Source organism: Salmo salar, chromosome 26, assembly GCF_965601325.2.
Source record: "Salmo salar chromosome 26, fSalSal1, whole genome shotgun sequence".
NCBI lineage: Eukaryota > Metazoa > Chordata > Actinopteri > Salmoniformes > Salmonidae > Salmo > Salmo salar.
In genome coordinates this window covers 22,813,105-22,825,681 of record NC_138316.1, presented here as the reverse complement: position 1 = coordinate 22,825,681, position 12,577 = coordinate 22,813,105, and the positions used below count along the sequence as shown (strand labels likewise).

Below are 12,577 nucleotides of genomic sequence, written 5' to 3'. Positions count from 1 at the left end.
TGGAAAAAGTCAAGGGGTCTGAATACTTTCTGAATGCGCTGTACTTACACACACAAGCAGGGACAGACACAGAGCACTCTTTCTCTCCCTCGCTCAGACTTTCTCTCTCTCTGTCTCTCTGTGGTGTAGGAGCAGAGCGTGGAGCCACAGCTTGGCCTGCAGTCTCTTATCCACCATTAGAGGGCAGAGGACTAGCATGTTGTTCTTCCTGTATGTCCTAACAGTACCAGGAGGGGACTGGCTTCATCTCCTCACCCCCTTTCTTTTAATGTCTGACTGATCTGAAAGAACTGGACTGGTGTCTAGTCCATTTTTCTTTCACTTATCCTTTGTGATTTGATCAGTGCAGAAGAAGGAGAGGACAGGAGAAAGGGGAGAGGAGGCATGTTCAGACTATCGAGATACATCCATAATGCCCAGGGCTGTGTTTGGAACAAGGACACTCCCTTCTCTCCTCTCAGCCTCAGTGTGAGCATGTGTGGCGACACGTCAGTGAATAGACGAAGGCTGGATCTGCATATGGCAGCATGACACTAGTTTAGGGCCACTCAGATGGCCTGCATATCATTTCTGTCCCATCTGCTCAGTGATGGACTGACTTCCTGTCAACTAGCACTGTCACCACAAGAGGAGTGAGGAAGGGGGAGTGACAGGAAAAGACTGGAGGGGGTTGTTTACTAGGATGAGGGAGAGAGGGTAGTTTAGACTTTAGGAGGTGCTGGAAATCTAAGATTAAACACACACACACACACACACACACACACACACACACACACACACACACACACACACACACACACACACACACACACACACACACACACACACACACCACACACACACACACCACCCATCTCAGGCTGTTAAGCTTTAAGGGCCAATTCCCTTTCTCCTTAACTGTCTGTAACTGTTGTAAATGTGTTTATGAAAAATGGATGGCTTCCCTGAGAGATCTCTGCTTGGGAGGCAGTCCGTTTGAACAGAGAGGGGAGGGAGGGGTGTGTGGAAAGAGGGAGGGAAAGAGAGATGGAGGAGAGGGAGTGAAAAACAGAACAGGCTGGAGCTGGTGGTGTGTGGATGGTTTCCAGTGAAGGAGGGAGGGAAGGAGGGATGGGGTCTGTGTCGGTGGAGGTATACAGAGGTTATGATGTTGGCTTGTAGAGGAGGACAATGAAGAGGAGAATGAGGGAACACCAACCCCTCCTCCTCCTCCTCACCTGCAAATCCTCCAGCTTTCACTCAATTATTCAGTGTCCTGCCTCCCCCACTGTACATACAGCTCCACACACACACACACACACACACACACACACACACACACACACACACACACACACACACACACACACACACACACACACACACACACACACAGGGAATGGGAGTGAGAACAATGAGGGGGAGGAAGGGATGGTGGAGGAGAGAGAGATGGAGTGGTACCAGGGGAGTAGAGGTCTGTTGCTTGAAGCTCTGGCAGGTCTGGATTACTGTGATCATTATTCATTTCTGCTCTATCCCTTTTTATCTCTCTCTCATTCACTCTTTTGTAATGATTCTTATGCTCTTTCTCTCGCTCTCCCATCCCACCCATTCTCTCTCCCCCCCTTCCCTCTTCCACTCCCCCGTGGTGGTAGTCTCTCTCTCTCTTTCTGTGAGTATATGAGGTGTGATAGTGGAGCTGTATTAAGTGTCACTCTGCTCGCCAGCCTGAGTGCTCTGGTATTGATTGTCTTGGTCTTCCAGGGGAGAGTAATGGCTTTCTGAGGTGAGGGGGGGAGGATTAGGCCACTAATTGCTGTTGTGCAGACAAGATATGCTTCCTCCTCTCCTACTTCACACACATCACCTCATCACCTCTCTCTCTCTCTCTCTCTCTCATCTCTCTCTCTCTCTCTGTCTCTCTGTCTCTCTCTTCCTCTCCCTCTCTTCCTCTCCCTCTCTTCCTCTCTCTCTCGTGTACGTTCTTTCTCCAGCCACCTCTTTCTTGTTCTCTAACACTTACGATGTTTTCACCTCACCTGACATGTAATTTCTCATCACCTCTCTCTCTCTCTCTCTCTCTCTCTCTCCCTCTCTTCCTCTATTGTTCTCTATCATTCTCTCTCTCTAGTATTATCTAGCCACAGAGACCTGCTGTGTAGTCTACACATATTTCCCTTCAAATCTTTTCCTCATTCACGTTTAAAAAAAATAATTACAATATTTGTCTCATTAGTAATTGATTAGATTTATAAACATGTATGTGTCTTAATTCTTTCTACCCGGGTCATATCCAGACCACCACCATACCTAACCATCAAACCCTATTGTAGTGTGATGTCTGTTGCTAGGGTAACTAAAATAGGTCGCAATGCTAGAATGATAAGGAGTGTTTGACAATCCAGACATATCACACACACGTCCAGACATCCTGACCTATCACACTCTCCTCAGGCTGTCTCTGTGGGGTCAGGTGGATAGATTGGAGAGGATAGAGAACTGAACCTGGCCTGAGGTTTAAAGCTACTGCTGCTGTGTTACATACACCACTCACACTACTGCATACACCACTCACACTACTACATACACCACTCACACTACTACATACACCACTCACACTACTACATACACCACTCACACTACTGCATACACCACTCACACTACTGCATACACCACTCACACTACTGCATACACCACTCACACTACTACATACACCACTCACACTACTACATACACCACTCACACTACTGCATACGCCACACACGCTACTATATACACCACACACGCTACTACATACACCACACACACTACTACATACGCCACACACACTACTACATACACCACACACCCTACTACATACGCCACACACACTACTACATACGCCACACACACTACTACATACACCACACACACTACTACATACGCCACACACACTACTACATACGCCACACACACTACTACATACGCCACACACACTACTACATACACCGCATACACCACACACACTACTACATACACCACATACGCCACACACACTGCCCCATACACCACACACACTACTACTACATACACCACACACACTACTACATACGCCACACACACTACTACATACGCCACACACACTACTACATACGCCACACACACTACTACTACATACACCACACACACTACTACATACACCACACACACTACTACATACACCACACATACTACTACATACACCACACACACTACTACATACACCACACACACTACTACATACACCACACACGCTACTATATACACCACACACACTACTACATACACGTGGGTGCATACAAACACTTAAAAACCTACACACACATCCTCTCTGTCTCTCTCTTTCTCTCTCTATTTCTCTCTCTCTATAGCTTTCTCTCTCTTTCTCTATCTCTCTATTTCTCTATTTATCTCACTCGCTTTCTCTCTATCTTTCTCTATTTCTCTTTCTCTCAATTCAATTTCAATTTAAGGGGCTTTATTGGGATGGGGAACATTTGTTTACATTGCCAAAGCAAATGAAATAGATAATAAACAAAAGTGAAATTAACAATATAAAATGAACAGTAAACATTACACTTCCAAAAGTTCCAAAAGAATAAAGACATTTCAAATGTCATATTATGTCTATGTACAGTGTTGTAACGATGGGCAAATAGTTAAAGTATAAAAGGGAAAATAAATAAACATAAATATGGGTTGTATTTACAATAGTGTTTGTTCTTCACTGGTTGCCCTTTGCAACAGGTCACAAATATTGCTGGTATGATTACACACTGTGGTATTTCACCCAGTAGATATGGGAGTTTATCAAAATTGGGTTTGTTGTCTAATTCTTTGTTGTCTAAGTCTTTGTGGGTCTGTGTAATCTGAGGGAAACATGTGTCTCTAATATGGTCATACATTTGGCAGGAGATTAGAAAGTGCAGCTCAGTTTCCACCTCATTTTGTTGGCAGTGTGCTGATAGCCTGTCTCCTCTTGAGAGCCAGGTCTGCCTACGGCGACCTTTCTCAATAGCAAGGTTATGCTCACTGAGTCTGTACATAGTCAAAGCTTTCCTTAACTTTGGGTCAGTCACAGTGATCAGGTATTCTGCCACTGTGTACTCTCTGTTTAGGGCCAAATAGCATTCTAGTTTGCTCTGTTTTTTTGTTAATTCTTTCCAATGTGTCACATAATTATCTTTTTGTTTTCTCATGATTTGGTTGGGTCTAATTGTGTTGCTGTCCTGGGGCTCTGTGGGGTCTGTCTGTGTTTGTGAACAGAGCCCCAGGACCAGCTTGCTTAGGGGAGTCTTCTCCAGGTTCATCTCTCCGTAGGTGATGGCTTTGTTATGGAAGGTTTGGGAATCGCTTCCTTTTAGGTGGTTGTAGAATTTAATGGCTCTTTTATGGATTTTTGATAATTAGTGGGTATCTACCTAATTCTGCTCTACATGCATTATTTGTTTTTTTACGTTGAACGTAGACGATATTTTTGCAGAATTCTGCAAGCGGAGTCTCAATTTGGTTTTTGTCACATTTTGTGAATTCTTGGTTGGTGAGCGGACCCCAGTCCTCACAACCATAAAGGGCAATGGGTTCTATAACTGATTCAAGTATTTTTAGCCAGATCCTAGTTGGTATGTCAAATTTAATGTTCCTTTTGAAGGCCCTTCTTGCCTTGTGTCTCAGATCGTTCACAGCTTTGTGGAAGTTACCTGTGGTCGAGGTATGTATAGTTTTTTGTGTGCTGTAAGGCAACGGTGTCTAGATGCAATTTGTATTTGTGGTCCTGGCAACTGAACCTTATTTGCAACACCATTATTTTTGTTTTACTGAGATTTACTGTCAGGGCTGAGGTCTGACAGAATCTGTGCAGAACCCTCCTCCTCTCTCTCTCTCTCTCTCTCTCTCTCTCTCTCTCTCTCTCTCTCTCTCTCTCTCTCTCATTGTACTGCTGCCATGGTAGAAAGCTGTGGCGTGCCCCATAGACAGGGCTGTGACCCAGTTTGACTGTCTTGGGCAGATGCTTCAGTCAAGCTGTGAGGAGAAGAGAGGGCACACAGAGGAGGAGGAGGAGGAGGAGTAGGAGGTTACCAGAGAGAGAGACAGAGAAACATAACGTGAGAGAGGTTGAGTGGAAGAGAGAGAAAGAGCGAGAGAGAGAGGGAGAGAGAGAAAGAGAGAGAGAAGGAAAAGAGGGAGAAGAGAGAGAGGAAGGAAGGAAGGAAGGAAGGAAGGAAGGAAGGAAGGAAGGAAGGAAGGAAGGAAGGAAGGAAGGAAGGAAGGAAGGAAGAGAAAAAGAGGAGTGTGTAATAGTTGGAATGATCATATGAGATGAGAGCTGCAGAGAGAGACACATGTGACCAGACCATTACCTTGCTCTGCAGGGTTTCCCCGGAGGGGCTGCAAATGTGCCACAGCTCATTGGGCCAGCTCTTACTCCCTGCTGTGTGTGTGTGTATGTCTGTCCTAGTGGTGTGTCAGGGCCGTGTGACTCTCACAGGGTTGCTCGTCCTGATCACTGTCACTATCTAATGGCCGCCTGGGGCCATCCATCTGGGCCTGTGTGTACGCTAGGCTAGGATATGCTAACCCAGAACGGTGTGTCTGAGGCCACTGCTTCCCCTTTACTGCGCTACGCTTTGAAATGATAGACTAGGATACGCTAACCCAGAACTGTGTGTCAGAGCCCACTGCCTTCCCTCTACCACGCTACACTTGGATATGCTAAGCCAGTATACGCTAACCCAGAATTGTGTGTCAGAGCCCACTGTCTCCTCTCTACTACGCTAGGCAAGGATACGCTAACACAGGCTCTAGACTACAGCTAATATTAGCCTCTCTTGCAATGCATACTATATAGCTGCTACTGTGTTATTTTAGCCTTGCATTGCAGCTATGCTACGTTAGCTCAGAGTAGAGGTCTTCACGGGTCCAAAAAGTTTGACCCGTTCTGAAATGGACCTAGGGCTTTCCCACCAGGATCCAATATGCTTAAATAAATGTTTTAAATACAGACCCATTCCGAACAGACCCGAGGACTACTAGACCCGTTCTGTATAGACCTGGTCAGATCCATTTTTTAAGCTACTTTATTAACCGGAGCTGATAAAGAGCGAGATGAGGGATAGAGGTCGAGGTGCTGCTCTAGCAGGTGGGGGAGGGGGCCGTACTGTAAGCGAGTGAGCAGGGAGGGAGAGACGAGAGACAGCAACCAATCAAGCCGACTCACGCTATAGTAGACTATCAGCTGCCATAGCTAGGTTGTTTATCATCAAATATGATTACGTAGGACCTGTCTTGACTGCATCAAACCAGGAGAAGCTAGTTAAGCTAGCTAATGTTAGCTAGCAAGGCTAATTGAAGCTGCAGTGCATGACCTTCCTCATCCCACAGTTACAAACAACAACAACTCCATTCAGAAATTAAGTAACAGCCTACCTGTTGGCTCCTGGTTGTTGTAGCCTATCCTTCTCCTTTAACTTTTAATTCTGTCATTTTAATTCCATCTTCCATTGATTAGATATCTCCTAACCTTTGCCACACACTGAGGCTCTATGGCTGTAGCCTATTGCCACTTTGATGACTTATGATTGGCCAACAACAAGCTACACGCGCCACACTCCCCTCTCATGAAAAGCAAGAGCAGCATAAATGACATACAGTGGGGGAAAAAAGTATTTGATCCCCTGACGATTTTGTACGTTTGCCCTCTGATAAAGAAAGGATCAGCCTATAATTTTAATGGTAGGTTTATTTAAACAGTGAGAGACAGAATAACAACAAAAATATCCAGAAAAACGCATGTCAAAAATGTTATAATTTGATTTGCATTTTAAGTATTTGACCCCCTCTCAATCAGAAAGATTTCTGGCTCCCAGGTGTCTTTTATACAGGTAACAAGTTGAGATTAGGAGCACACTCTTAAAGGGAGTGCTCCTAACCGCAGCTTGTTACCTGTAAAAAAAGACACCTGTCCACAGAAGCAATCAATCAATCAGATTCCAAACTCTCCACCATGGCCAAGACCAAAGAGCTCTCCAAGGATGTCAGGGACAAGATTGTAGACCTACACAAGGCTGGAATGGGCTACAAGACCATCGCCAAGCAGCTTGGTGAGAAGGTGACAACATTTGGTGCAATTATTCGCAAATGGAAGAAACCCAAAAGAACTGTCAATATCCCTCGGCCTGGGGCTTCATGCAAGATCTCACCTCGTGGGGTTGCAATGATCATGAGAACGGTGAGGAATCAGCCCAGAACTACATGGGGGGATCTTGTCAATGATCTCAAGGCAGCTGGGACCATAGTCACCAAGAAAACAATTGGTAACACACTACACCATGAAGGACTGAAATCCTGCAGCGCCCGCAAGGTCCCCCTGCTCAGGAATACATATACATGCCCGTCTGAAGTTTGCCAATGAACATCTGAATGATTCAGAGGACAACTGGGTGAAAGTGTTGTGGTCAGATGAGACCAAAATGGAGCTCTTTGGCATCGACTCAACTCGCCGTGTTTGGAGGAGGGGGAATGCTGCCTATGACCCCAAGAACACCATCTCCACCGTCAAATATGGAGGTGGAAACATTATGCTTTGGGGGTGTTTTTCTGCTAAGGGGACAGGACAACTTCACCGCGTCAAAGGGACGATGGGCGGGGCCATGTACCGTCTAATCTTGGGTGAGAACCTCCTTCCCTCAGCCAGGGCATTGAAAATGGGTCGTGGATGGGTATTCCAGCATGACAATGACCCAAAACACACGGCCAAGGCAACAAAGGAGTGGCTCAAGAGAAGCACATTAAGGTCCTGGAGTGGCCTAGCCAGTCTCCAGACCTTAATCCCATAGAAAATCTGTGGAGGGAGCTGAAGGTTCGAGTTGCCAAACATCAGCCTCGAAACCTTAATGACTTGGAGAAGATCTGCAAAGAGGAGTGGGACAAAATCCCTCCTGAGATGTGTGCAAACCTGGTGGCCAACTACAAGAAACGTCTGACCTCTGTGATTGCCAACAAGGGTTTTGCCACCAAGTACTAAGTCATGTTTTGCAGATGGGTCAAATACTTATTTCCCCCATTAAAATGCAAATCATTTTATAACATTTTTGACATGCGTTTTTCTGGATTTTTTTGTTGTTATTCTGTATCTCACTGTTCAAATAAACCTACCATTAAAATTATAGACTGATCATTTCTTTGTCAGTGGGCAAACGTACAAAATCAGCAGGGGATCAAATACTTTTTTCCACCACTGTATAACCGAGACCTGTTACAATCGTTTCAGTTCAAATGAAATCAAATGTATTTATAAAGCCCTTTTTACATCAGCAGATGTCACAAAGTGCTTATACAGAACCCATTCTAAAACCCCAAAGAGCAAGCAATGCAGGTGTAGAAGCACAGTGGCTAGGGAAAACTCTCTAGAAAGGCAGGAATCTAGGAAGAAACCTGGAGAGGAACCAGGGGTGGCCAGTTCTCTTCTGGCTGTGGCGGGGGGTGATTACAAGAGCACATGGCCATTAAGGCCAGATCATTCTTCAAGATGTTCAAACGTTCATAGATGACCAGCAGGGTCAAATAGTAATCACAGTGGTTGTAGAGAGTGCAACAGGTCAGCACCCCAGGAATAAATGTCAGTTTGCGGTATGGAGGGAGAGGGGGAAAGAGATCCTACCCAGACCTGTGACGTTATTTAGAATTCTGGATTCAGACCCACTCGGGTTCCGGATTGGGTCTCGGGTATTCGGGTACAGGTGGGTCCGTGAAGACCTCTAGCTCAGAGACTACACAACCTTTCAGTAGATTCGCTAGCTGAGAACAGCTACTGTGTGGTTCAGCTCTGTCTAGTAGCATGTCAAGTAACAAGGCTGTATAGTAATAATGACTGTGTTATTCAGCTCTGTCTAGTAACATGTCAAGTAACAAGGCTGTATAGTAATAATGACTGTGTTATTCAGCTCTGTCTAGTAACATGTCAAGTAACAAGGCTGTATAGTAATAATGACTGTGTTATTCAGCTCTGTCTAGTAGCATGTCAAGTAACAAGGCTGTATAGTAATAATGACTGTGTTATTCAGCTCTGTCTAGTAACATGTCAAGTAACAAGGCTGTATAGTAATAATGTCATGTCCTCTCTTCTCTCCCCATAGCTGGCTCGTCCATCAGTAGTGAGTCTTCTCCGGTCTCGTCCCCAGCCACCAACCACAGTTCTCCGGTGAGCACACCCAAGAGAGGCCCTCTGGGCCCAGGGCCTGTCCTGGTGCCACCTGGGGGCCACAGTGTGCCAAGCACCCCGCCCGTCGTCACCATTGCCCCCACCAAGACCAGCAATGGCCTCTGGAGGAGCGAGGCACGCCAGGTGAGACTAGACACACTCAGAGACAGACAAACACACTCAGAGACAGACAAACACACTCAGAGACAGACAAACACACACAGAGACAGACAAACACACACAGAGACAGACAAACACACACAGAGACAGACAAACACACACAGAGACAGACAAACACACACAGAGACAGACAAACACACTCAGAGACAGACAAACACACTCAGAGACAGACAAACACACTCAGAGACAGACAAACACACTCAGAGACAGACAAACACACACAGAGACAGACAAACACACACAGAGACAGACAAACACACTCAGAGACAGACAAACACACTCAGAGACAGACAAACACACTCAGAGACAGACAAACACACACAGAGACAGACAAACACACACAGAGACAGACAAACACACTCAGAGACAGACAAACACACACAGAGACAGACAAACACACTCAGAGACAGACAAACACACTCAGAGGCAGACAAACACACTCAGAGACAGACAAACACACACAGAGACAGACAAACACTCAGAGACAGACAAACACACTCAGAGACAGACAAACACACTCAGAGACAGACAAACACACTCAGAGACAGACAAACACACACAGAGACAGACAAACACACACAGAGGCAGACAAACACACTCAGAGACAGACAAACACACTCAGAGACAGACAAACACACTCAGAGACAGACAAACACACTCAGAGACAGACAAACACACTCAGAGACAGACAAACACACTCAGAGACAGACAAACACACACAGAGACAGACAAACACACACAGAGACAGACAAACACACTCAGAGACAGACAAACACACACAGAGACAGACAAACACACTCAGAGACAGACAAACACACTCAGAGACAGACAAACACACTCAGAGACAGACAAACACACTCAGAGACAGACAAACACACTCAGAGACAGACAAACACACACAGAGACAGACAAACACACACAGAGACAGACAAACACACTCAGAGACAGACAAACACACACAGAGACAGACAAACACACACAGAGACAGACAAACACACTCAGAGACAGACAAACACACTCAGAGACAGACAAACACACTCAGAGACAGACAAACACACTCAGAGACAGACAAACACACTCAGAGACAGACAAACACACTCAGAGACAGACAAACACACTCAGAGACAGACAAACACACTCAGAGACAGACAAACACACACAGAGACAGACAAACACACTGTATGTACTTGCTCTGTCTGTATCCCCTCCTCTCTCTGTCATCTTTTCACATCTTGTTGCCTGTTGCGTCTTTTGTGTTTTCAACCACTCTATATTTTCATCCATCTTTCAGCCCAGTCAAAGCAATGTTTCAATCTCTGTCCCTGGAGAGAGATCTAGTACAAAGAGGCTGCCTGCACACACACACACACACACACACACACACACACACACACACACACACACACACACACACACACACACACACACACACACACACACAGGCTCTCGAGGGATTAGGGGATTTCTAGGCTGGCCTGTAACCCATGGCGTGGCAGAATGTATGTGACATATGTACATGTGACATAGCTGGCGGCTCTGCGAATGCCTCCTCCCCCCTCCTCTCACCCGTCTCCCCCCTCTCCGCACCCTCCTCCGCCCTCTTCTCACCCTCCTCTCTCTGTGTGTTAAACAATGCCAGCTGCCACCAGGCCACCGAGGTGACAGTCTTAACGGCAGCCAACATCTGTGCCCCCTTGTTCTAACCCCCATTCCCAGCCCAGTCCAAGCCTTGTTCTAACCCCCAGTCCCAGCCCAGTTTAAGCCTTGTTCTAACCCCCAGTCCCAGCCCAGTCCAAGCCTTGTTCTAACCCCCAGTCCCAGCCCAGTTTAAGCCTTGTTCTAACCCCCAGTCCCAGCCCATTGCAAGCCTTGTTCTAACCCCCAGTCCCAGCCCAGTGCAAGCCTTGTTCTAACCCCCAGTCCCAGCCCAGTCCAAGCCTTGTTCTAACCCCCAGTCCCAGCCCAGTGCAAGCCTTGTTCTAACCCCCAGTCCCAGCCCAGTCCATTCCTTGTTGTAACCCCCAGTCCCAGCCCAATTTAAGCCTTGTTCTAACCCCCAGTCCCAGCCCAGTGAAAGCCTTGTTCTAACCCCCAGTCCCAGCCCAGTCCAAGCCTTGTTGTAACCCCCAGTCCCTGCCCAGTCCAAGCCTTGTTCTAAACTCCAGTCCCAGCCCAGTCCAAGCCTTGTTCTAACCCCCAGTCCCTGCCCCTTCTAAGCCTTGTTATAAACTCCAGTCCCAGCCCAGTCCATGCCTTGTTCTAACCCCCAGTCCCTGCCCAGTCCAAGCCTTGTTCTAAACTCCAGTCCCTGCCCAGTCCAAGCCTTGTTCTAACCCCCAGTCCCTGCCCAGTCCAAGCCTTGTTCTAAACTCCAGTCCCAGCCCAGTCCAAGCCTTGTTCTAACCCCCTGTCCCTGCCCAGTCCAAGCCTTGTTCTAAACTCCAGTCCCAGCCCAGTCCAAGCCTTGCCTCCCACCCCTCCAACCCCTCAGGGCCTCAGCAGTCAAGTGTGTCCCCTGCCCATCTGCCCCCCTTCCCCTCGCGCTGACTGACCCAGTGTGTGTGCGTGTGCATGTGTGTGTGTGTAGCTGCTAGCTTTGATAAGGAGTGGATTATGGATTATGGCTTTCCTCTAAACCCTCTTATCGCAGCTCTGGGGCTAATGGTGGAGGGCAGAGGAGCAGCACAGCACTCCTAAACACTCTCTATGCAACACTCCTCAACACTCCTAAAACACTCCTCAACACTCCTCAACACTCCTCAACACTTCTCAACACTCTTCAACACTCCTCAACACTTCTCAACACTCCTCAACACTTCTCAACACTCCTCAACACTCCTCAACACTCCCTATGCAACACTTCTCAACACTCCCTATGCAACACTCCTCAACACTCCTCAACACTTCTCAACACTCCTCAGCACTCCTCAACACTTCTCAACACTTCTCAACACTCCTCAACAGTTCCTATGCAACACTTCTCAACACTCCTCAACACTTATCAACACTCCTCAACACTCCCTATGCAACATTCCTCAACACTCTTCAACACACCCTATGCAACACTTCTCAACACTCCTCAACACTCCCTATGCAACACTCCTTAACACTCTTCACCACTTCTCAACACTCCCTATGCAACACTCTTTAACACTCCTCAACACTCCCTATGCAACACTCCTTAACACTCCTCAACACTCC

The 12,577-nt window shown here is 46.8% G+C and overlaps 1 protein-coding gene across 1 annotated transcript in view; it reads left to right on the top strand.

The window, feature by feature from the left end:
* gse1b (Gse1 coiled-coil protein b) overlaps positions 1–12,577 on the top strand; it is a 410,942-nt gene that overhangs the window by 325,422 nt on the left and 72,943 nt on the right. The window contains exon 4 of the mRNA XM_045708804.2: positions 9,132–9,340. Within this exon, the coding sequence (XP_045564760.2) occupies positions 9,132–9,340 (209 nt within the window). The remainder of the gene's footprint in view (positions 1–9,131; positions 9,341–12,577) is intronic.